This window comes from Drosophila biarmipes, chromosome 2L (assembly GCF_025231255.1).
Source record: "Drosophila biarmipes strain raj3 chromosome 2L, RU_DBia_V1.1, whole genome shotgun sequence".
NCBI lineage: Eukaryota > Metazoa > Arthropoda > Insecta > Diptera > Drosophilidae > Drosophila > Drosophila biarmipes.
Window position 1 is genome coordinate 8,796,309 of NC_066612.1, and position 24,496 is coordinate 8,820,804.

A 24,496-nucleotide genomic window follows, 5' to 3' on the forward strand; every position below is an offset into this window, starting at 1 on the left:
TCCAGTTATGCAAATAGTTTCCATTATCAACAGCTAGAAGCCAAGCCGAGAGTATGTACAAGTGGTTGAAGAAAGAGTACTTGAGTGACAATGCAATTGAGTTTATTGTTTAAAAAATATATATAAATTAATAGTATAATAATTAAATTAGGACAACTTGCTCAAAGTTGTTGCAAATGCGTTCATTTTAAATTAAGAAAATTATCATCTCCGACACACGGGCGTCACAATTTAGTCGCGCAAACAAGAAAATAAAAACATTCGAGACACAAATCACGCAAAAACAAATCAAAGTTGAATTCAAACAGTTTGAATTCTGCTCTCATTTAAGATTAAACGAATGAAACTTAACACCTATGCAAAGAAACGCCTTAAATGCAATAACAATATGCACTGTTTAGGATCGAGGGACTCTTGGGGTATGGATGAGGATGGTCTTTTAGTTAAACTCTCGTCATGCTTTTTCAAAACAAAATTGAATTTTGCATATGATTCAAGGCGCAAAGCGTCGTCAGTATGATTATCATCAGTATATATCAATTATAAGTGTTGCTGCAATAGGCGCGGCGTTATAAATCTGAATGTCTTTGGAGCCGCTTGCGCCGTATATATGAATAACACTCTCGAGAATTTCAATGCGCTTAAGTGAATGATTAAAAACTAAATAAAATATATATGCTTCCACGCGCATATATACACTGCTGCTCCAGAACTGTGATTATATGTAGATAGCGGTGTCATTACTTCGATGTAAATAGTTGCTTAAGCTGCCTTAGCCTATTGGTTTTGTGAACGAGATTCGAACATCGCTGTCACGTCGCGTATTGAGAATTGTGGTGAGATCTTTTCTCTGTTGCTGCAAAGAAAATCGATTAGTACGGCTTTGCTTATGAATTTGGGAGCCTTCAACTCACTTAGTGCCGGCAGTGCTCTCGGCCAACGAGTTCCGCTGCAAACGCTCGCGCGGCATGGGCTGGCCACGCTCAAACTTATTCGCCGGCGCCTTGCTGGTGCTGCCATATTTTTGGGCCGCCGTCTTTACGCTGAGCAGTGAGGTGGCGGTCACTCCACTCACGCCACCATTACTGGTATCACAATTTTGATTCTTCTCGTCCGAAATCCGGCGCACCCGCTGCTGAGCTAGCTGTTCCTGCCCATTACCCTGGCCCATGCCAATTCCCATTCCCATGTGAAGAGTGCTCTCCGATCCACCGCCAGTAACGCGGCTCAACTGTTTCAGATTCATGTCCATGTCCTTTTGCAAAGCATGCATATCGCCACGGGATTTAGACTTGATGCGCAGAGATTCTGTAGCCGGAAAGTTGTCCTCTGCATTGAGTTCCGTGCGTGAGCGAGATTTCAGGGTGTCGCCATAGTATTTCTGCGTAAGCTGCTGCCGCCGCTCCTCCTTGATCTTGTCAATGCGCTCTCGATCCAGGACCACGCCAGTTAACACGTTCTTTCGACCCGCCGGTGGCAGAAACTGATTACTTGCCACCTGCTGCTCCCTGGGCATATTATTCTGCTGGATGAGCGAAATGCGATTCTCGGTAGTGGGCGTAATAGGCTCCGGTTCGCCGCCACGCTTCTGACAAATCTCCTCTGTGATGCTCATACCCGGCAAACGCTTGGGGGGATTCAGGGTCTTAGGACGCGTAAAGTCGAAACTCTTGCGGCGGCTGTTAACCTCCGACATCACCTCGGGTAGCTTGGTCGAAGCAGACAGATCTTGTAGTTGCTTGCCACCAAACTCGCGGACAAAGGCATTCTCATCCAGCGAGCGCGTAATCTTTTGGGCACTGCTGTTAAGTTTCTTGAGCGGCACGGGGGCGGGCATGGCCTTGGGCACGCTCAGTTCGTTGGGTTTCTTCATCGAGCCGCCGCGCACCGAGAAGTCGAAGCTGGGCAGCTGCTCCACTGGCGAACTCTCGAATTTGTTGGCCAACTCCTTGACACTGAAGGAGGGCGACTTGCTGGGTGATAACTGCTCGTGTTCCATGGTGTCCGGCAAACTGTCTAGACTATCGAGTTCGATTCTGTCACTGCTAGGCTTTTGTTCTTCTGTGATGAATTTCATCTCCTCGCCACGTAGATTTTCGTAAACTGTTTTCGGTTTGCGCAGCTCAATGTTTTCGTAAAGTAACTGGGACTGCTCCTCATCCTCAGGCTCTTCCTCCTCCTGCTGCTGCTGCTCCTGCTGGTGATCCTGTTCCAGCTGAAGCAGTTGCTTCGTCATCTCGGCTGCCCTAAAGGCACCTCCATCTTGCTGCTCCTCCTCGGCGATCTGCTTAAGGCTGGATCTCTCGTGAAGCATTTGATTCACCTCGGTAACCGAGTTGCGGAACAGCTTCACCTGCTCATAGACAATGTTCTCATCGAAATTGGTCTCCAAAAGAGCCGCTGGTTTCTTTTCCTTCTCCGGTGATTTATAGGTGATGCTAATGGTGGATTTGATGGGGCTGGTGGGCACCATCTTGACGGGAGTCTGTTCGAAGTCCTCGTACACCGGCGAACTATCATCGGTGGCCAGCAGGGAGTGCATGCTCAGCTGGCGCTGCAAATGCTGGTATCCAAACTCGCTGGGTGTCACCGACTGACTAGTGTTGTCCGTGAAATTGGAGTTGTTGGGGGAGGAGCACATGGCTGCCGCCGCCGCTGCCTGTAAATGCTCTTTAACCGGCAATGTGGCTGCTCGATTCGCCGGCTGTGGCAAGCGCGCTTGCAGTGGCTGAAGATCCAGTGAAAGCTCCCGCTTTAGGGCATTCATATCACGTTGTTCCGCCTCTTGGAGGTTGTTGAACTGCAAAAATGAATGAATTAGTACGAAATTCTAGTGGTTTCTGGTTTCGTTTCGGAATACCAAATCAAATTGATATGAAATTTCTTACCTGCTGTCCCAGACTTTCGTGCGAGCTGCCCTGGTAAACACTGTCCGTGTCTATTCCCAGAAGCAGCTGCTGCTGCATATTGGAAGAAACTCCGGATACGCCGGACATGGCCGAAGCCAACATGAGGGGCTCCATGTCGTATTGTGGAGTGTTCACCGCCGAGCTGTTCTCGGAGCTTTCGGTGTCGCACAACAAAAGGGAGTAGCGAGGACTGCGACCAGGAGTTGTGGGCGTGGGCACAGATAGCTTGATCTGGCCATCGAGCTCGACAGGATCCACTCGTGATTTTCTTAGGGAAGCGGTGTTGTTGGTACTGCAGGAGAATACAACATTTAAAATACCAATTAGCCATGTATTAAGCTTTATACTTACTGCACTGCCCTGGGAGCTGAAGGCTCCTGCTTCTGTGCTGGCTGCGTAAAGGTGCCCTGATAGCTGAATCTCTCCTTGGCAGCCTGCTGATCCTTTCGCTTGGCACCCAGCTGCACCGAGGGATAGCTGTAGCGAGTCGACGGGGTGGTTGAACCAGCAGATGCAACCGTCGACGGCGAAATGGGCGTTTGGGCTGCTGCTGCCCTCGCCGGCTTCGGTGGCGGATGCACTTCAACACTGGCGAACTGCTGTTGGGTGGTGGGCACCGTTTCCGGAGTTCCGCAGTCAATGAACTGGATGTCGCATAACTGATCTTCTAGCTTGTAGCGCTTGCAGCAGTTCTCAGCTCCAGCTGATTCGTGGCCACAGGAGGCCGTTGCAGCACCAGCTGCTGGGGGAGGTGGTGGCGGCATTGTTCTGGCCGAGCTGGGGGAGAGGAGATTGAGACGTGGCTGCTTTTTGGGACTGGGATTAACGCTGTTAGTCTGGCTGGAGAACTCCTCCGGCCGGGCGCGCATTATGCGTCGTGTGGCACAGCCGGAGGCAGGGGGAACATTTTCTTTGCCCACCCGCGGGGAGCTGACCAGGGACTCGCTCTCCGAAAAGATGCGCATCTCCGGCTCCTCACGGTCGAAATTCAGGCCCAGCTCGGAGAGCTCTCGCGACGGACAGGTGGTCATGTGACCCCTTTGCGGCGACTGTAGCAGATCGAAATAGGAGTCGTGAGAAACGCTCCTCGAATGACCCACTGTGCGCAGGCTATCAATCGAGTTGGAGCGTATGCACAGGTCCATTGGCTTCGGATCTCGTTCGTTGCTCGTGGTTTCGAGGAGCTCGATAGATTTGGGTTTGTCGTGCTTGGTGAGTTCCTTGCTGGCGTGTGCTTGCGAGGCCTGCACAAAGCTCACCCGCGAAGCAACCGAATCCTTGGCATCCGTGGTGATTTTTTGGCCAGGATCGGGGTTGCCCTGGCGCTGACTGCGCGTGAATATCGACTTCCACGAGGGCGTCTTGTCCGGCTTACGCTTCTGCCAACTACGCGGCGCCGACAGCACCGTGTGGTATTTATCCGGTAAGCTGGATGGACCACCGCCCACTTCAATATAGGAGCCAATGTTGGAGGCGGCGTTGCTGCTCGTACTAGTCAACATGCTGATGGGCAGCGACTGCTTAAGGTCGGCTCCATCTACCCGCGAATGCCGCTCCTGAGCCTCCTCCAGACTTATCAACTTGGCTCCACCAGTGCTCAGACTCTTTGGTCGCTCTACCATGCCCAACGATTGATCCTGCTCCCGCTGCTCTACCAGCAGACTCTCGCAATCAGTAAGCGATTCCAAACGTAGTTCTCCACCAGCACTGGCAGCTGCCGCCGCCGCCGCAGCACTCGCCACCATGCTTTGCCGCGAGGGATGGTCATCAAGAGCGTCGAAAATGTTATGGCAATTCCGTATCAGGTACTCGGTGACCACAGCCTGAACGCCCACGCCCCGCAGGGCAGCCACGCCCCCTGATTCTAGGGCGGGAGAGCGCAGTAGGTTCGGGGCCCACACAATGGCCAGATTCTTGTCGGTCATTCCAGTGCGTTCGTGGTGCTGGGACACCTTGAACAGATGCTCGGCCAGATATTTAAGGGTTCTGAAAGGAGTGTAAGTTAGTAAATTGAATAAGATTTTAATGAGTTATTCCCGGACTCACCTATAGTGTGGTGGTGGCAGCTTGAGCACCGTCTCCTTCATAAGTCGCAGCCGCTCGTCCGCCTCGTCGGCCTTCACCTGGATGGCCTCCACAAAGTTGTCGTACAGCTGGTAGGTGCACAGGGGATTGGGAAGCTCACGGAAGTACATCTTGAGCAGCGAACTGACCGCATGGATGTCCTGTTTCATCTCCGGGTTACCCAAATCCGGCACGCGCTCCTCATCGAAGGCACGCCTCAGCCGCTGGATGTTTGAGGTGATGCCCGACAGCCTGTATATTCCGTCTATGACGCCATAGTTTTCGATGAACTCCGCGCAGGAGCGTAGGACCATGGGAATGTCCTGGCCGCTGTTCAGCAAGTGCTCGGACAGGTCACAGTTAAAAACGCGCTCGCGGTAAATGCCACTTTGTTTCAAGCGACGACGTGATGGTCGCGACAGGATGAAGGAACGGAAGAAGGCGATCAACTTGCCATGCTTGCGAAGCACCGGCTTAGTGGGCGAGGCATCCAGGTGACCCACGAGCGGAGCTGGCATGGGAAAATTCCTAGGCACCTTGTCGCCAATGGTGGCCACACAGGACTGTGGGAAAAAGCCCACCTCGTAGAGGGACTTCTGGAGATGAGACTTCTTGCCACGCCACCAAATCGACTCCGCCGGACTGGGCATATCGATCACCGAGATCATGTCGCCCACCTCTATATTAATCTCGTCGGGTGCCTGGGCCTGATAGCGCCTAACTCCATAGGCAGCCCCTACAGCCGGTGTATTTATGGTCCTCTGTGTCTCACCATCCGCCAGCGGGAGTCGCCTGCCCTTGTTGTCCAGCTGCAGCCAGGTGAGAATGGTGCCGCAGGTCAGTGAGTCGGAGGCGATCATCGAGAAACGCTCCAGGTACTTGGCCACCGCGTACTCCACATCCGACTCGCTGGGCAGCTCGGCTGCCAGCTCCTCCATGTTGCGCAGTCCACTGATCTTCCGGTCATACACGCACCGGTGGAGCATCTCGTCCAGCAGCTGCATGTTCTCGAAGCTCCGCTTGATGAGGAACGGTTCGCAGCGCTGTGGGCACACGCGGATGATGAACCAGCAGCTCTCCGGGGAGAAGCTGCGCATAGAGCTGTGCGGCAGGTCTCCGCCGATGGACTGCGAGGCAATGCTGCTGCCCATGTGCTCCGACTTGTCATCCAAAAGCTGCACGGAGAGAGGACCCAGCTGGACCCGTTCATAGTGGAAGTGGGCGCACTCCTCAAGCTTAGGGAAACGGCAGGATTTCTAGTAATGGAATATACTGATTAGAGATTGCAAGGGTTTGATAGTAGACAACCTACGCTATTCAGCGGCTGCACGGCCATGTGACGACTGGGCTTTGGAGGCGGTATCGCGCCCTGGATGGGCGGACTGCAGCTGGACTCCGTGGAGGCATTGGAGATTTGTGATGTATTCATGGAGGCGAACATGTCCTGGTAGCTCAGCCCCGGCAAGCTGTCGGCGGGCACGATTTTGAAGTTCAGCTGGGCACTGATCGCAGCCGCCGGCGCGTCCATTTCGAACTGGAGAGGCGGAGCCTGGATGTCCTTATCAGTGGTGGCATGGCAGGCGCTCACTCCACCACCGCCACCAGCACCACCTTCCGCCGATGCCAGGGCATGGGAATGCAGTTGGGCTGCCAAGGATGTGCTCACCTTGTCCGACATGATGGACACTCGCTTACTCTACGCCAGTTGCAACATCTGAAAGAAGGCAAATATGCTAATTTTAGTGAATGTGCTGGCTAGTCATTCTCATTACTATACTCTTTGGGCCTCCAGCAGGGAAGAACCCACCACGGAAAACAAAGCGAAGGCAAAAAGTCTTCCCACATATCATTATTATTCTGTTCTCAGGCCTTTCAGTTTCATTTGCATAAGCAATTTGCCGACTTCTTAAAGTCAACGTTGAAGTTGGTAAATTGCCGAAAGCAATTTATAGAATATTTTATAATTGAAGGTTTCCCTCAAGAGTTAATAATGCGCCACTTAAACTCTTTCATAGTTAGAACAAGTACATTATGTAGGACATGGCTACTTGATCTTACAGTCTTGGCGCTCCCATTCTAGAATCTAGAGCTTGAAGCCGGATGCCAGACCGTCACCGATGTTTCACTTTCGTCCGGTCCCAATCCAGCTTAGAAATTCCCACACCGCCGGGGAGTGCAGTTTAATCCAAAGTGCCCCAAAAGCCAAATTAAACATTCAGAGCTCGTTTAGTGGCGTTTACTTTCTAATGGCACGCGCGATCTTTTCATCGGCCAAGCGACCTGGAGTCTCGCCAGGCCAAAATGTTCTACTTTCGGGCTGCAAAAAGCTGCACTCTCTCTTGGCGGCTGAATAAATAAGGTCACTGGCTCAGACATGCGGCAGGATGTGGCCTATGTAGGGGTACGGCTCGGCCTGGCTCCATAAATATATACAATAAATATTTATAAAGTTCAAACCAGTTGGGACTCGAGACGGGGATTGCGAATGGGAATGGGAATGGCAATGAGAATGGGATACGGATTCGTATTCCGATCCGAAATGGATGCCACTGGGGGAGAGATGTTGAGATGTGGACGAGGATGGGATGCCTAGCGGTAGTTCTGATTTACAGGCGACACGAAATGCAATCGCCGCCAGGCTGCAGCTTTTAAACTTTCATAAATTAAGCCAAGAGCGGACCGCGTTGGCCGCAGCGAAACCATTTGGAGGGGGGTGCGCAGAGCGCAGTGCGGAGCATGGAGTATGGAGTTCGGAGGAAACGGGTTTTTCCACTGGTCTAGGAAAAACTTGAGCCTGCTGGGGCCGTCCGTCACTTGCAGCCGAAGCCAAAGCACGGCAAAACTATTAAAAATTGTTAACGCTAACGGTCTCAAAATGCAGCCACATAAAGAAAGAGCCAACGACGGACTGACAGAAATGTAAAGTGTGCACATAAGATGGGGTAAAACAAAGCATAAAAACCATGTGGCAATGACCTGGTACAAAAAGTAACACGAAAAACAAAAGATCACATCGATGTCGTCGAATTGATCTTGTAATCGAGTGCTACCCAACAATGGTTGAATGAATGACTGAGATAATAGCACTCTGCGTGCAACACAATCTGTCGCTTTCTCATCGTATTCTTATGCATTAATTAAGGTTCTTTTATTGTTAAATCTGTTGTTCTCCCATCATCAATATCTAAAGAATTCATTCAAGTCAGCACGTTCTCGAGATACACTCATGATGTATGAGCTTAATGGAAAACGCAAATATTTACAAAGATTTATATTTAACTTTGTAAACAAATACTTCTGGAATCAACATATAAAAAACACAACAGACATTACAGATAAATGTTTTTATGGCATAAACATGTTAATTAAAAGATTAACCTTGATATTACTCGTTTTTTGGTTGTGACCCTAAAATGTAAACGTTTTCGTATTGAGCAATTGAAAATTTCAAAGATTGTGAGATGGAAATTATCATGTATAATTAAGCAGACATCGATTATTGCTTCAAAAGTTATACGAAGCCACAAAATCAAATGAATTTCATCCCAATTATGCATAAACGCCGAAACAAAATGGAGTTGATTTTTCAGACTCTGTGCATGTTCAATTTTCATGATTGCCCATTGCACTTTTGGCCAAAAACGAGCCCAATGAAGACATTTTCCCATCGATTTACTCGGCCGGCTCACTTTCTCCAATCAATTAAACAACATTGTCTATGTCCGAGCTCCGAAATCCCAGCTCCAGAGCTGGAGGAGCAGGCAGGCGAACATTTCAATCGGCTTAGCAAGAGGCTAATTTAATGCTATGAAATAACTTAATATTGGACAATAGTTAATGGTTTTTTAATGGCAGGTTTCAGGCCACGTTTGCCACTTCGGCTTGGTCGCTCGGTCTGCTTCTCGGTGCTGTGACCCAATTGACTTGCCGCAGTGGCTTGAGAAACCGAAAGCTAAACATGACAATGATCTATAAAAGCAAGACTGGAATCGTAAGTGCGTGAGGCCGAGCGACGAGAGCCTCCTAACTAGACAAACCACATGGCACATGGAGTGTACAAGTATCTAATAAGCTGAATAAAAGCGGCCTGTCTGGGCTGCTGTTGTTTGTGCTAATTTATGGCCCAAAGTGGGTCACTCACTCACTGGTTTCTAGAGCGAACAATTGCAGCGAATGATGTCGGTTGTCGGCCATAAAAGACTTACGAGGCTGCAAATGCATGCATAATGTGCTTAAGCCCCGTTCGCCGGGGGACTGACTGGCAGTGTGTCCGTGCGTTCGACACTCATTCAGTCATTCACTTAGTCAGTCAGTCACTCATTCACTCATTCGGCGGCGCACTCACTTCTGCCGGCAAGTGCTAAACGATGCTGGTGTGCATCTAAATGAGACGGATACGCTGACGGACAATTAAATAGATCCGCGCCAGTTAATCTGGGGGAATCGCCAGGAGACGGGGATCTAGAGTATTGCAGTTTATGACGGGATATAGATACGAGGTAACCACTAACATTTTTCCAAGCTATTCAAAGCAACTAGAATTAGATGAAACACATAATATGCAGTCCCTTTAAAAGATTATATTTATTTATAAATGATCATTAGCTAGAATTATTTTTATTATAACCTTATGATTTACAAAAATCGGATTATTTTATATGAAACTATTACTTTATTAAAAGATATAAAAAATAGATTTATATTAATCGGCTTAAGGATAATATTCTATATATCTACAGATTTATATATTGAATTGGGAGTTCTAAGTATAAAAAGATTAATGTTCTAAAACTGTTCAAATTTTTAACAAAAACCACATATATTTAGCTAAAAAAAGAAAATTCTTTGTTGATTCGGTTGGAAGATTAAGATCTGATATGACCCTTATACTGTATTCCCGATGAGTCTTTCTAGACCTGACTCACTACAAACTGGAACTGGAAACATTATAACAAACCCTGGCAGATCCGCATTATATAACCCAATGATTTATCCGTCCGCCCGGGACACCAAATGAAAGCAATTTCACCGCAGACACTTAGACAACCGAAATGACTAATGGGCTAACGTGCAGTCATTAAACCGGCCAATTGATGCCAGCCAGCGCTCCTATAACCAAGCACCATGAGCAAATTGCAGCCCACGGCTGATCCGGTTGCTATATGCTCGCTGCATGCCACCGAGCTGCTGTTAATCTCCCGAACAGAGGAGTTTCAATCCGCGCCCCAGTTGACAGCCAGTCGTGGCACTTGTGCTCTTGGAAATCTGATCAGTTCGGCTCGCTTGGCTGACTCATTTGGCAGATTTGTTTACATCTGTACTTGGTTTGGTTTTTAGAGCCCTTTGTGGGGAGTGCTCCCGAATCGATACCTCTCAACCCCACCGTCGACGACTGACTCATAAAGGGAAAAAAAAGAAAAACGGGGGACCCAGCATGTGAGAAATACAATTAGTCTAACCGGCATGTTAGTCAACGCTCGTGGTTCGGACTGCCCAAGTCCGTTTTAATATTTTTACCTGGGCGACGGACAAAGCTTTACACTCCCATGGCCACCTTAATTGTCGAGCTTTCAACTTCCGTTCACACAATTATGGACCCTGGCGTACACAAATGCACTGTGTTAAAAGCAGGTGCCATGGAAAAGGGGAAATTTGTGCCTAATTCATGAAGTTTGAATGCGCTTATTTAATGCAATTATATTTGCATTATGTTCATTTTGAAGTAAAAAAATATTTTTGACCTAATTTTATAATGTCTAGTATTACTAAACATCTTATAAATATACATATTTTATTAAAAACCATCTATTATTTCCAAAATGACATTATAAGAACAGTTTTTATCTACTTTCTGAATGGTTTATATACATAACTAAAATATTTTTAAATAAGGTTGATTGTACAATGTTTGATATTTGATTAAAGAAACATTTATATTCTAATTTTAAAACGTCTATACATTTTATAGAAATAAGATTTTCATAAAAACCAACTATAATTCCCAAAATATACTGTTATAAAAAACTGTTTTCCGAATAGATTCAAAAGTTTTTAATTTGTAAGATCAACAACTAATAATTAGTCCTCACCGTTTTCTAAATGATTTTATGATTCTAAAATGTTTTAATATTATATAAAAAACCCCCTAATTCGATTCAAACCCATTCCAACATGAAAACTCCATTACGATAGGATTGCACAACGCTCGAAATGTACCAACTGAAAATTTCTAAAAGTTACTTTGCAAACAGGCCATTAAAATCCCATTGTTAGGGCATTAAAACAGAGATATAATGGAGATAGGAAAGCCAAAAGGGTTGAAAGGAAAAGCGAAATCGTTCGATGCCGCTGCCCATGTAAATTTCCTACGTTGACATTTGTGCAGAATTTCGCCTGCGCTCACCTGCCCCCGACAAACTCATCTCATCTCCGCCGGCGAACCATAAAACCTAGCCTAATGTCATTTAACGTTGTCGACAAACAGGTACAAATAAACACACACACACACTCGCTGCGGGACTCGACTTTATGTTTTTAATGGAAGTGAAAGTTTTGCGCGCTTTAAAAAAAGAAATATATAGGTTTACGTATACAAAACTAAGGCCAAACACACGCGGCCGGCCATATCCAAATATTTCTTCTTTTCGCTTGTCTTAGGCTCGTGGCGCCGGCATGCCAAAATTTTTAGAAAACAAACAAAAGAAAGAAAAAACAACGTACAATAAAAATCACATTAACAAATATGCGAAGCAGCTGCTGGAGGAAAGCGCACTGGCCAAATATTTAGAAACAAACGTCAGAGGCAGAGGCAGAGACAGTAGCAACACTCATATAATTTAATTATTATTCATTTCGGTCCAGGCGCGACCGACCGAGTGGCCCGTGCATATGAATTGTTGAATAAAGTGTTGAATTTCAATAAGACAAACGGCAATAGCAAACGGGGGCAATTGGCACAAGCGTTGAAATTCATAAACAAATGCGAAAATATACACAAAATATCACCCTCCATACGAAACTTGTATCGTATTAATAGACGATTGTGCTCTACGAGTGGCGGGGCATATGGGCTACGATGGAATGGGGCTGATCTTCGCCTGGCTGCGAATCCTTAAGGAATTTGGTATTTCAACGAGCTATTCTTGGGCATCTATTCCTGTAGTCAGGCGACAAATAGTTTCGATGGACAGCCATTCGAGCGAATCGCTAAGGGCTGGGTTCCTCTAAAAATAAAGGAACTCAAAACCAAGCAATTAGCGGTATGTATAGGAGATTTATTGATCTTTAAGCAAAATGAATAGCAATTTATCTCTTTATCGATGTATGCCTTATTGGTTTTACGATTTAACAATGGACCGATAGGTCTTTGATACTCGCGGGGGCGATTGTAATAAAAATCTGTGCCCCAGAAGAGTCTGCTTTCCAAACTTGGTGCTTCCCCATATGGTTTCCGATACATGGGTAAGTGCTCGCATGCTTATTAGAAATCAGAAATGTGGTTTATCTATAAATTACACATGTGCAATTAAAACTATTTGAGCTCCAATTATTCAAATAAGGCAACATTCCAAGCATTCTAATTGCGCAGGTGAATCATGGCTAACTTATAGGGATGTTATTGAAAATGGTTCTGTGTCACCTGGGTGAGTCACAAAAAGAAGGGACTTTCTCTCTTATCTCAGTTTTTGATTGAAAGTTTTGATATGGAAATACAATCAAGATCATGTTTGTATTCAAAAACTTTTCCAAGGAAGCACTTGCAGTTTAGATGATTGCTTAGTTCTTATCAGTAGGTAATCATGGTTCCACTCATGGGAGATCATGTTAATTAAAGACCATAATCGGTGATCAAATAGGCACTATAGTCAAGGTATGAAAACAACAAACTTTTCTGTTTAGTTACTGAATGTCAACACAAGATTAGAAACTTCAAGAAAGTATTTTTCACCTCTCCCATAGAAATAACGACCCAATTCCTAGCGCATTTCCCATTCGACTCAGCTCATCGAGCAAACTGAGTCCACATTTGAGGCATTTTGATGGGTTTTGTTTCATCTGACTTAGCACTAACAACCATAACAGCAGCAACAACAAAAGCCTCGGCGACTTGTCAGTTTTAATTGAAATCAATTGAGCTCAATTATTTGATACGCATATGAAACGAAACATCAGCAGCGAGCTTCGAAAGCCCACCAACCCAAAAATTCTTACACTCTGTGTGGGTTTGGCATTTACCCCGCGCACATATATAGTTTCAAGAGCTGGGGGCATGTCACTCGCCAAGTATGGAGCGTTTAAAAAGAATTTTTTACATGAATGTAAACAAAAACAAAAGCGACGACGGCGTCGGCATGAACAGGTGTAAACAGCAATAAGATACAAGGCAAAAAACCGTGGAGCCGCGAATTTTCTGTAGGCAGTTCTTTGAAATGTTTTAGGTTTCTGCTATTGTAAGCTGTTTACACTGGTCAACAAAAGGGCTGTGGGGTAATTGAACCTACAAGAAAAAAAATTAACTTACCAAAGATAACTATTTGAAATCTTATTATATCAGTATAATTATAATAGTTGAACAATTAAGAGTTTGAATAGGAAAAGTTTAAAAAAAAGCATTAGTTCTGAAGAATTTTAAATTTTTTACATGGTAAAAAAATTTAGAATTGAAGAATTACATTATATACAATTACACATAAATATTAATTTTGAAATTATTCGTTGAGGGAAAGCCATTATCAAAAAAAAGTATATCATCTGTAAAATTTTTTAACTCATTTTTTTTACTCTTTTCTGAAATGATCTAACTGCAATGTAACAAAATCCAACAAAATATTTTCCTAAATATGTTGTATAGGAATATCTGTAAAATTAATTACCTAAGATTGTTTCTTAAGTTCTTAAGTACGAACATACAAAACTTGCTGTCTAGTGTAGCGTAGAAGAGACTCGATCCAAACAGAAGTTGTCACCCGAATATCTGTAAAATGAATTACCTAAGATTGTTTCTTGAGTTCTTTTGGAGGTCCTATCACAAAAGTATGAACATACAAAACTTGCTGTCTAGTGTAGCGTAGAAGAGACTCGATCCAAGCAGATGTTGTCACCCGAGTGAAGGCAACACGCCCCTAGATAAAAAGGGTTTTCTCGAAGGTATGTCAGTGGGAAGGGGATCCGGGGGACCGGCAGATGTGGGCAGTGGTGTAATGGGTTGGCCGACGGCGAGGTAAACGTTCCCCATTGGAATTAGTGTGAGCCCGCTGTCCGTTTGAGCGGATGTTTGAGTTGAGTGCACAGCTACCGAGGCGCAACGAAATTAATCGAACTCGAAATCGGGCTCTCGCCGGGGGCAGCTCGGTTGGTTATGCTCTTGCACATATAGCGCCCCTATATATATAAGCATATAGTAGATGTATCTGGCCAACTTGACACGTTTTCTGCAACAGGCGGCCGCAGCGCAGTCAACTTTGCTCTCGTCACTCGAAATGTGCCATAATCGTGCGCAGTCGCGGCGCGAATCTTTCCCAGAGACGTGAGCCACATAATAACCACAGTAGGAGCCACATATATGAATATATATATAATTATGGGGCCCCAGTACATATCTGTACATATCTCGTAATAATAATAACGAGAAAGCTTGCCCGCACAAGCCCCCGCACTCGACGGCCACAATGAGTCAACACGAACCCGAAATGCTCTCATAGAATGGATGTAATTCAAAATGTGGGGGAAATTTAAGGATGGGCGGGGGCATGTGAGATGAATATCCAATTCTTTTATGGGAAAGTAAGGCCTTTGTTTTTTGCTATAATAAGCTTTGCCAAAAGCGAGAACTTGCTTTAAACGATAACATTAAAAAATAAAACTAAATTTATTTTATTATATTTGCAAAGTTTTGGATCTATTGAGGTTAAAGTATCTATGAAAATGTTGATGTTAACTTGCTATGATATCTTTATCATTCAAATTTTTAATCTTCATTAAGTAAAAAGTAAATATTAAATGTATTTTATCATGAACAGTGAGGAAATAATAGAGAAACAGAAACAAAATCCGCTTTAACAATTAGTCTGGGGCTAAAAATATCTGCTAAGTGATTTTCCCTCCCCCTAAACACACCTCTCCTTTCACAAAAAAATTGCAAAGGTACGAAGAAAAGTAAATGTGGCCGGCAAGCGAATGAAATGAAAGGCCAGGAGTTGGCTTTTTGGAAAGTAACAGAGCGGGCCGAATATCAGTCAGTTGGCAGGGTGGGCGGTTGGGGAAGGGGTTTGGGCCAGGAGCAGGAGAGAGCGAGATATCCAGAGGCAGAGACTTGGGCGAGAGTTCAATGTCAACTGTGTGGGCAGCGCCTCGAAAACTTTTTTACGACCGCTTCCGCTTGAAGAGGCACATACAACTGGGTATGTGTAAGCTTGCAACTAAAGCACGACCACACCTAAACATTAAAAACAAGCGAAGAAAAATACATATTTCCTCCTTTTCGCGTGGACAAAACAAAAAGACAAACAGACCATACAGTGGGGGTCAGTATGTTAAAATCTTTAGTAGGATTTCTGAATAATAATTATTATTTCCAAATCAGAAATTTGTTTAATGTTGGAAAGATAGTTAATGCGTTAAAAAAGGTTTTTTTTTAAATATATATTAAGGCATTTTGAATAAGCATTTCTTGGTTTAGAAGAATAGAACTACAGATAGGAAATTTTTTTTAAATTTATTTTTGGCTAATAATTTAAAAACTTGACCTTAAAGTTAGGTTTAGTGTGGCCACCTAAATAGACATCTCAATAATGGCTTGAAGGTCCTAGTAGCAAACGCTTAGATCGGGCAATTCTGGTTTGAAACAGTTCAAAGGCAGGGTTAAGGAATGTGGCTTCATCAGGGTTGAAAGTTGTGAGTCATATTTAAACCCTTAGAAGAATGGCCATTGTATGTGTTTTCCCATTATTAATATTTTAAGTGTAAGAACTCATCCTGATAGACGTAAAGACAAACTGAACAAATGGGAATAAAAAACATTATTTTAAAGTATATATGTAACTTATATAACATTTTATTGAGGGTTTCGAAATGCATGCTTCCTTTCTGGGGTTGAAGGGTAAGACCAAAGAAAACAACTTTGGAGGAATGCTTTTGTTCGTTCTTCTCCCATCACCAGGGGCTCCGAAAAACAGCAAGATACGTAACGGCCGTAGAACCAAAGGGCCAATACTACTATTTTGACTGCAGCTGTACGAAGAGAGGCATTGCCAATGGGGTGGAATGTGAACGTGGATGTGGGTATGGATGTGTTAAGGAAAGGCAGACAGATAGACAGACAGACAGACATATGGTGGAGTTGTCTCAGGTGAGTGTGTGCGTGTGTGGTTGTGTGCGAGTGCGGCTGGCACAGGGTGACAAAAATCTAGTGTGAAACGGACATATCGCACTTATGTCTTTTACATACCAACTATTCCAATAGCAAGGCGCAGGCATAGTTGCGTGAGCCAGACAGAGACGGAAAAGCAGCTCAGCTTCCTTCGCAAAAATGGTATAGGGGAAAAAATAAGAAAAGACGGGCGTTATTCGCTGTTATTCGGCACAGAACGCGTCTTGAATGATGATGGGAAAATGATAAAACAATGGCTTTGGCACAATTAAAAGGGCCCAAACGGTTCTATGTTTTTTTTCTCCTTTTTCAGCAAGTAGTCGCCACAGCGGCATCTATTATTTATTATTTTTGTTGCTGCCGCACAATACACTGACACACATTTTTAAATAGAGAAGAGATACTTTTTTTCAGCATATCTTTTTTCCTTTTGCACGCACACGACCATGCCCACAAACACACACACGCACAGGGCGACACACACAGGCAGACGGGGGCTATGCAATCCAAATTTTCGCATTCGTACACACCTCTTTTTTCGGATAGATCACTGGACCTGCTATCGTGGTAAAATTACAACATTTTCCACAGTCCCACTGCACAATTAACTGGGTTCCGATCCGCTTTTACGACGCGACGAGAAGACAACAAATGTGCGGCACAGATTGCTAGAGATGGACTGAAACAGTGAACGGAGTTGGGTGACCAAGCGATGGTTAGTGTGACCGTAGCTCTGTCTCGGGAATATGTATAACGATATGTATTGTATAGGATACGTAATGATACAAATAAAATTAAAGTCGTCAATATTCATTACTTGGGGTTTTTTCTTTTGTAATCAAAATTTATGATTATGGTCTGAGTTGCATTACATTTCATCATGTATAAAGATTATGATTAGATTATGAACAATTCCAAAAATTTCATTTATTTCACTACCAAGGTTTTGCATTATAAAACTCAAAATGATTACAGTCCATGTTCCATTTAAAAATAAATTATGGTTTCATTTTCCTGAAAACAATTTTAACAAAAAATGCTGAAACTATCGATGACAGCAAGAAGGCTTAAAAAAAGTGGAGGTATTTTTTTATGAATTCTAAACGGTCATATTAATCACCAATCAAAAACAAAACAAATAAAATAAGCCGATTTCAAAATGAATCCTCTAACGAATATGAAAAATGTGCTTAAATTAAGCGAACATGAACTGCAACATGGAGGAAAGAAAAGCTGGCATGATATGTACAAGGATTCGGCCTGGATTTTCGTGGGAGGATTTCCGTATAACCTTTCCGAGGGCGACTTGATCTGCGTGTTTTCCCAGTACGGCGAAGTGGTCAACATCAATCTGATTCGGGACTCAAAAACAGGAAAGTCCAAGGTAATTATTATTAGGACTGTAACAAATGGTATATAATGTTCATGTCTTAACCTCAGGGCTTCTGTTTCCTGTGCTACGAGGACCAGAGGTCCACAGTGCTGGCCGTCGACAATCTCAACGGAATCAAGATCATGGATAGAACACTAAGGGTCGATCATGTGGCGGACTATAAGCCTCCTAAGGAAAACGAGAAGATGGACGAGGAGACCCTACGACTTTATATGGAAGGCTGTGCACCAAAACCCCAAATTCAACACATCAAAACTGAGAAATCAAAAGACTCGAAAAAGTATAGATGATAAATACCTGAAATACTTTCAATATAGACTATAATTTTTAAAACAAAATGCTTTTCACTGTATTATTGATAAATTATTGTTCTTAGACTTAACTCAAATTTAAATTTATTTTATTCTTCTTAAGAGCTTAAAAATATAACTTTCTTCCTGCAAAAATGAGTTGGCTTTCAACCACTCATTCGTCATCGGCACTAGCAAATGAGTCATCATCGCTGTCCTCATCACCTTCCTGGTCCTCCAACTCCTTTAGGATTCTTCGCTTATAGCGTTCATAGGCACTGCCCCTTTCCCGATCAACATTATAGAAGTCCACGTCGTCCACAAAGGAGTCTTCTTCAGTGTCAATTGTGTGGACGTAGGGGTCTCTGTAGGTGGCATAGTCATCATCATCGCTGGTGCTAGCAAACTCATCCTCGTCGTCATCTGAAAGTTAAAACCAATCATAATCTGATTCAATTAAAGCATCCTTACAAGACCTTACCGAGCATAAACTTGTTCATCTGCCGGCACAGTTCCTCATCGGATCCCATGGCGCCCGCTTCCTCATCGTCCGGGTAGTCATTTGTAAAGTAGTTCTCCTGATTGGAGTCCTCCGAATCGTAGTCCTCATCCTGATCGTTGTAGCAGTCCTCTAGCACGATCTCACCCACAGGAATCACTCTGTGGAGTAGGCGAAACAGTAAATACGTTTATTTTTTAGCTTGGACTAAGAGAAGCACTTTGAAATTGAAACACAGCAAAGTTTGTCATGTATTTAATTCGATTTCTTTATTCAGTTTACTTTCGATTTCGGGCAACGCTAGACCCCAACAAAAATAAAGCAAAACTTAGCTAAACTAAGCACTTAACTAGACCTCAGCACTATTGTTTTCTGTGTTTAGGAATGCAAAATATAACAAAAAAGGCAACTGACAACTGGCGAAAAGTAAATGAAAAATACTCAGTGAAAACAGTTTTAGAATATGCGGTGTGTGTGTGCGTGTGCTTGTTAAGCTAAATTATACTAATTTATTTGCTAATTAAATCTAAGAACTTATGGTATGAGACATTTGCCTAAAATTCTATCGAAAGACTGCACTAATTGTGCGTAAAAACAATTGAAAAAACGATGAAATTCGTATATATTAAAAAACCTAAAAATATTTATTTTTTTAAAGACTTTGGCAAGAGGGAAATGCGAAAACTTTACATATTTATGATACATTTTTAAAATAATTTTTTTATGACATATTTTTATAGTAGATTATACATTGATAAAAATTATACCGAATCTCACAAGCACAGGCTTAAAATGTTGTTTTCAGCAGCCTTTTTTTCAAATAGTGCAATGTTAATCTCATAAAAACAATCCTTTCAATCGTTAGCTTTTTAGGCATTTGTCAGATGCTGATTTTAATGAACTATACGTGATGTGAGTTGCCAGTTGCAGTCCTTTTTTTATTGTCGTGGGTGGGGTGTTGGGTGTCATCACACTTCTTTATTGCCCGGGCTTTGTCTCTCTCTTTCTCTTCTTTTTGTTATTCTCATGTTTACCAGTAGCAGTTGTTGTAGTAATTAAACGGATAATACAACCTTATGGAGAACGAATCGAATTATTGAGCTATTAACAGTGATTGCAACTATGTCTAAATGGTAAGGGGTAATGTGCAAATATGAGACTTGGCCCGAGGACTACAAACACAGACACACACTCACCCACACAGATACGCTAGCACCGACACACAGACACACCGCTTACATATATGCCATATGTATAATATATATAGTAATCGGTTACATATAGTAATTGGTAAGGCTCAGCGTTTTCTGCGGCTCAATATGTATGACAAACCTTAGGTAGTTGTCGTCCATCATATCGACATAGGCGGCCTGCATCTCGTTCTCGGGCACATATAGATCGTAAACGTAACCCACATCGGAATCAGCGGGCTGTTGCTGATCATGGCTGAGCTCTATGGCGTTCTGTTGATCGAGATTTAAGGGATTCTCCGCTCCCGACTGCTGTTGCTGCTGTTGAGATTCAATGTCCACAATGGTGATTTGACTGCTGGCCTCCGGGTTCTGGTTCTCTGGGAACTCTGTTTCGGCGGCGTTGTCCTCGAGGGTGCTCCGCAGACAGTTTACCACCCGGAAACGCTGCTCACGGGCATTCTGCTGCGCCTCCTGACGCTGACGATCCCGCCTCAAAGCACTGGCAATAGCCGCATCGTTGGATCGCTGCTGTTGCACCAACTCACGGGCCGTGGTCTTGTTAAGTCTGGCAGCAGCAAACTGACGGGTGGCAGAGTCGTCCTGGGGGAAGATATTCACAATAGTTAAAAAGTATAAATAAAAAAAATATACTTGTATATGTTTAAAGGATCAACCAGTTTCTAAATGGTTTCCTAAAGTGCATTAGCTTGTGTCATTTCATAGACTTATTTACCCTACACTTTTTATCGACCAGTTAGAGCTTAAATATGGGTCTCTTTTGATAAAATGGCACGAGTATGTAGCTGACTATATCCCCATACTTTTGATAAGAGTTTTAATAACTTTGTATTTATCAGTTTATGAAGGCTAGTAAAATGGACAAAGAAGTTACACAAGTGAAAATGTTTATATCTAATAATTTATAAATCCATTTTGAAAAAGTATAACGAAAGCATACTTTGATTTATAATCTTTTTATATTATTTTTAAGTCTGTAAATTATGGTTATATTAAGTAAAGACCATTACTTCTATTCCATTTTAAATCTTATAGATAAGGACATCGACCCCTATATCATTTTTATAACAGTATTGGGGAATATGAATAGACTTGGCTTAAAGCAAATAAAATCAATAAAAAGTTTTGGTCAGGAGGTTTATGCTTTTATTGGTTTTTCCAATGTCTTAGCATCCGGAAACCAGATCCTCACCTGCTTTTCCAGCGTGCCGGCGAACTTGAGCACGGTGGTCAGTTCGTCTTTGTCTGATGCCGCTGCTCCCGCCACCGCTCCCGAGTCCTCCAAAGAGTTCTCATCGTTGTGGAGGCGCCGCCGCTTGCCATTTAACACAAAAGCTGTGTGGGGCTCCTCGTCGATTCGCCGCTTTATACGCACGACCGCTGGCATTATGGAAAATTCGGCAAATTCGCTGAAAATGCAGGGCGAAACAAGAATTCGATGCGACTTAAAAAATGTGTGACGCGAAGTGTGACCGTTCGGGGCGTGCCAAAAAATTGCCAGAAAAATTGTATCCCTACCTTATAGAGATGGAAAACGTAATAATGATATAAGCTATAATATAAGATATTTTTTAGTTTTAAAACTAATTCTCATTAAAAATAATGATATTTAAATATAAATATAATATATAAATGATGTTATAGTGTTTTCCAATATTTTGGGTCCTATCTTAGCGAGGAGGTTTATGTCATGACTAACATTTTTGAACTTGGCGGTTTCTTTGTGAGTCCTACGTTTGACGTTTTTCACAAAATAGCGGTAATTTTTAATGACATTTTTCTGATATACCGGAAGAAACCGCTCTGCAAGTGGAATTATACCCCTTAATAATAAAAAAATTAAAGAAAAACCACTCCTAGCCCAAATTTTACAATTTGTATCATGTATCAGCAAATTCCCCTGTACTCCAGTGAAGAGCCCGGCATTTTTAAACTCTTTCCACCCCCATTTCCGGTTTGGTTCTACCCCAAAATCAGCTGATCCGAACTCACCATCCCGGGTGGAACTCCAAAAAGGAGCTCGTAGGAATAACAGTCATTGCTCTTAACCGGCGGCGTGTGGTGGTTTTAGCGGGTGGTTTCTGCGCTCGAGGCTTCCTGCCAAAAACCCTCGTCGGAATTACGTCCTTAAAAGCGAAATGTTTGCCCGTGTGGGAGACGACGGTGGTTCTGTGTTTTTAATCAACGTTACAAGTGCAATAAGATTAAAGTGAGCCTCAGATTGAATTGAAGCCATTAAAAGGTGAATGGCGGCCGAGTGTTTTCGAGTGTTTCCGCCCGCGCTTTTTGCCATTCTGTTGTGGTTTCTCAACGTTTATGTGCCGTAATTTTCGTCCTGCCAAAATGGGCAAACGACTCGGCCCGAGAATGATTTAGGGCCCGATCGCAATCCGCGGATGCCGCAATTATGTTTTAATTGGCGCTAAATGGTTTACACACACGCGCACGCACAAAAGGATTAGCAGCAGGAGTCGAAGTTCGTTGCGAAAAAAGGTGGGTTGTGAAGTGTTTGTTTGGGAAGGTATTTAACATTGTTGATTCTGGCAAATTGGAAATTTGTCGAACCAACTGGGAGTGGAGAAAATAAGCCAGTCAATCGGAATAACGAACTTTTATCCATATATGTATGGAGTTGGTTTATAGGCTGCCAGCAATTGGATTTTATTTTATCGGATTTCTTGAACTTTGTACGTTTGCAGAAATGAATTTGAATGTAAGTTAAAAATTAAAAGTTTTATTTTTATTAGAAAGGCTTTTCCCAGAACTTTCCAAGTATACGTCATTTTTTAAATAATATTTTAGGAAATAATATTTAATTTTTAAACACTAAAGGAAAGGAAATTGTATATCAATGAAGACCATCCTGTCTTTTTTTTGTTTGTAAAATAGGATTTCTTGGAAAATGTATTGGTTTTGTTAAGGCTGGCTATCATTCAACATTTTTTAAATATAGAGGAACATGGCAAGAAAATCGTCTAATTTTGAGAAACATAAATTTAGAACATTAAGTTAGAAATATTTTTTTATCGGTTTAATTTTAAAAAAGTCATTTCTACGAATACTGGTTGCTCTGTGTTTATACCAATTAACTCAGATATAAAAATCAAGGCTACAGTCTTAATTAATCAAAAGTTGTATAGCAAAAGCGTGGCCGGAAAATTGGTTCGTGATTTTGCCACAGTTTCCCAAATAAAGAGAGAAAGGTTTTCAGTCTCGGCGCAAATATTTGATATAATTCTGTGGAGCACCTGCCCTTGTGGACTCTTCGCGCTTTGTTCATCCGCTGCGGAAACCTTAGTGCCTATAAAAATATTTACGAGTAAATATTACAGCCTCTGACCCGGGCCCTTTGACCCGGGGACTATGACTATCCAAACATATGTCTGAGCTCCCCGGGCTGCCTGTTTTATTCATGTGGCGGGCGTCAAAAAATTTGCCATCGCATGAATCATCTGCCACCTCCGAAAAAGCCTCCCGTTTCCCGGTCCCATTTCCATCCTCCTTGGAATAATATGAGCCTGCCCACGTGCATTGGGAGATGGGGAGCGGGATCCTGATGCGTTTGGCATAATAATGAAATAATAATGTCGCCTTTTGTTCGGCTGGAGGTGTCTCAATGTCTCTGGCAATAAATTAATGGGATCCGCACATAAAAACATAAAAAGCACCCTGCAGGTTGTGTTTGCCTCAATTTTGATTATGTGACACGCAGCTTCCTCATGTGGCAAGTACTACTTGCCTACCAGCAGTCAACTTTAAGGGAGTGAGCTGGAGGATTTTCCCTATTTTGGGGCGGAACATTCCTTTAACACTGTCAGCTGTTGCCGCATCCTGGCAAAAACTAAATTACCATAAAGATGGCCAAGTGTTTGTCCTAAGACACGGCATGATGAGCCAAAGGATCTGCTGATAAAATGCTAATCATGGCAACAATGTTGGTTTTCCTGCCACTACAACAAGAAAGTGTGCATCCAGTTTGTAGCATTTTTTATGATTTTTTTCGGTGGTTGTTGGTTGCGCAGAAAAAACTCTTGGAAAAACTTTTGCACTTTCGCTTAACACAAGTTTTTTGTAATATTAGCTTTCTGTAGGGTAGCATAACTTGGATATTAGTTTAAAAAGTATGTTTGTTTCATCTTCCATTAATAAAGAGTCATTAAAAAAAGGTAAACTAAATATAGTATGTAAATAAATATAAAATTATTTTAATAAACAATTTTAAACAATTAATTAAAGAATTTGTGATCTAAGAAAATCAAAAACTTGTTTTACCTGGGCCTAGGAATTTTGTAAAAATAGATCATTTTTTAAAGTAAAATAACAAGATTTAAAATGCATTGTCAATAATGTCTTATAAAAAAAATATTAAAATGTGTTCTTATTATTATAAAAAAGGAAAAATAAATAAAATATTTAATTATTCTGTTTTATGTTTTCTTTTATAAATTTGTAAACAATCAAACTAAATATTATTATTAAATACGGTACTTTAAAATAAAGTGTAATAAAAGTTCGTCTTAGGGGAACACAAAACCTTATTTCCTTTTCCTTCCTTTCGCTCTTTTGTGTAACATTTTTGATTAGCTTCAAGTTCAGACAGGGAAAAGGGACTGAGAGGTCGTGGACATCGAATGGGGGAGGGTAGGTGTTTTAATTTTTGTTTAAACTTGGTCGGGAAAACACCTTCGGGCATCTGCTTGGGTCGAGTGTCTCTTTGTGGCTTTGACAGCCTTTGTTTTTTGGGTGGGTGTGTGGCTTGGAG

At 42.8% G+C, this 24,496-nt stretch overlaps 3 protein-coding genes across 7 annotated transcripts; 1 reads left to right on the forward strand and 2 right to left on the reverse strand.

The window, feature by feature from the left end:
- Positions 1 to 80: 80 nt before the first annotated feature.
- On the reverse strand, positions 81 to 17,018 carry LOC108032584 (GTPase-activating protein CdGAPr). Of its 3 annotated transcripts, XM_044093964.2 has the most exons (8): positions 16,872 to 17,018; positions 16,420 to 16,490; positions 6,286 to 6,687; positions 4,956 to 6,229; positions 3,261 to 4,895; positions 2,889 to 3,201; positions 915 to 2,800; positions 81 to 856 (listed from the first exon to the last, which is right to left on the reverse strand). In XM_044093964.2, the coding sequence occupies exons 3-8, from the start codon at positions 6,649 to 6,651 to the stop codon at positions 778 to 780; spliced, it is 5,553 nt and encodes a 1,850-aa protein (XP_043949899.1). In that variant the 5' UTR covers positions 6,652 to 6,687; positions 16,420 to 16,490; positions 16,872 to 17,018; the 3' UTR covers positions 81 to 777. The 3 variants fall into 3 exon arrangements, with proteins under 3 accessions (XP_043949899.1, XP_016961980.1, XP_016961978.1); XM_017106491.3 differs by lacking the exon at positions 16,420 to 16,490 and having other exon boundaries at positions 81 to 850; XM_017106489.3 differs by lacking the exon at positions 16,420 to 16,490.
- Positions 17,019 to 17,450: 432 nt separating this feature from the next.
- LOC108032735 (RNA-binding motif protein, X-linked 2) lies at positions 17,451 to 18,116 on the forward strand. The gene is made up of 2 exons (XM_017106718.3): positions 17,451 to 17,725; positions 17,782 to 18,116. The coding sequence occupies exons 1-2, from the start codon at positions 17,501 to 17,503 to the stop codon at positions 18,022 to 18,024; spliced, it is 468 nt and encodes a 155-aa protein (XP_016962207.1). The 5' UTR covers positions 17,451 to 17,500; the 3' UTR covers positions 18,025 to 18,116.
- A 1-nt stretch (position 18,117) lies between these two features.
- Positions 18,118 to 21,212, reverse strand: LOC108032734 (probable RNA polymerase II nuclear localization protein SLC7A6OS). 3 transcript variants are annotated; one of them, XM_017106715.3, is made up of 4 exons: positions 20,927 to 21,212; positions 19,856 to 20,316; positions 18,506 to 18,684; positions 18,118 to 18,447 (listed from the first exon to the last, which is right to left on the reverse strand). In XM_017106715.3, exons 1-4 carry the CDS (start codon positions 21,119 to 21,121, stop codon positions 18,200 to 18,202), a joined length of 1,083 nt encoding a protein of 360 aa, XP_016962204.1. In that variant the 5' UTR covers positions 21,122 to 21,212; the 3' UTR covers positions 18,118 to 18,199. The 3 variants fall into 3 exon arrangements, 2 of the variants coding, with proteins under 2 accessions (XP_016962204.1, XP_016962205.1); XR_001768637.3 differs by lacking the exons at positions 18,118 to 18,447; positions 18,506 to 18,684 and adding an exon at positions 18,767 to 19,596 and having other exon boundaries at positions 19,720 to 20,316; XM_017106716.3 differs by lacking the exons at positions 18,118 to 18,447; positions 18,506 to 18,684 and adding an exon at positions 18,767 to 19,596.
- Between the last annotated feature and the right edge of the window lie 3,284 nt (positions 21,213 to 24,496).

Bases quoted from the DNA above. Each gene is read 5' to 3' on its own strand.
- LOC108032584 (XM_017106489.3), bottom strand. From the start codon at position 6,651: ATGTCGGACAAGGTGAGCACATCCTTGGCAGCCCAACTGCATTCCCAT. The intron at 4,896-4,955 runs GTGAGTCCGGGA...CACTCCTTTCAG, and splicing joins CTGCCACCACCACACTATAG to AACCCTTAAATATCTGGCCG. The intron at 3,202-3,260 runs GTAAGTATAAAG...ATTCTCCTGCAG, and splicing joins TCAGCTCCCAGGGCAGTGCA to TACCAACAACACCGCTTCCC.
- LOC108032735 (XM_017106718.3), top strand. From the start codon at position 17,501: ATGAATCCTCTAACGAATATGAAAAATGTGCTTAAATTAAGCGAACAT. The intron at 17,726-17,781 runs GTAATTATTATT...TCTTAACCTCAG, and splicing joins CAAAAACAGGAAAGTCCAAG to GGCTTCTGTTTCCTGTGCTA.
- LOC108032734 (XM_017106715.3), bottom strand. From the start codon at position 21,121: ATGCCAGCGGTCGTGCGTATAAAGCGGCGAATCGACGAGGAGCCCCAC. The intron at 18,685-19,855 runs GTTTGTCATACA...CCTACTCCACAG, and splicing joins ATGGACGACAACTACCTAAG to AGTGATTCCTGTGGGTGAGA. The intron at 18,448-18,505 runs GTAAGGTCTTGT...TTTAACTTTCAG, and splicing joins GATGAACAAGTTTATGCTCG to ATGACGACGAGGATGAGTTT.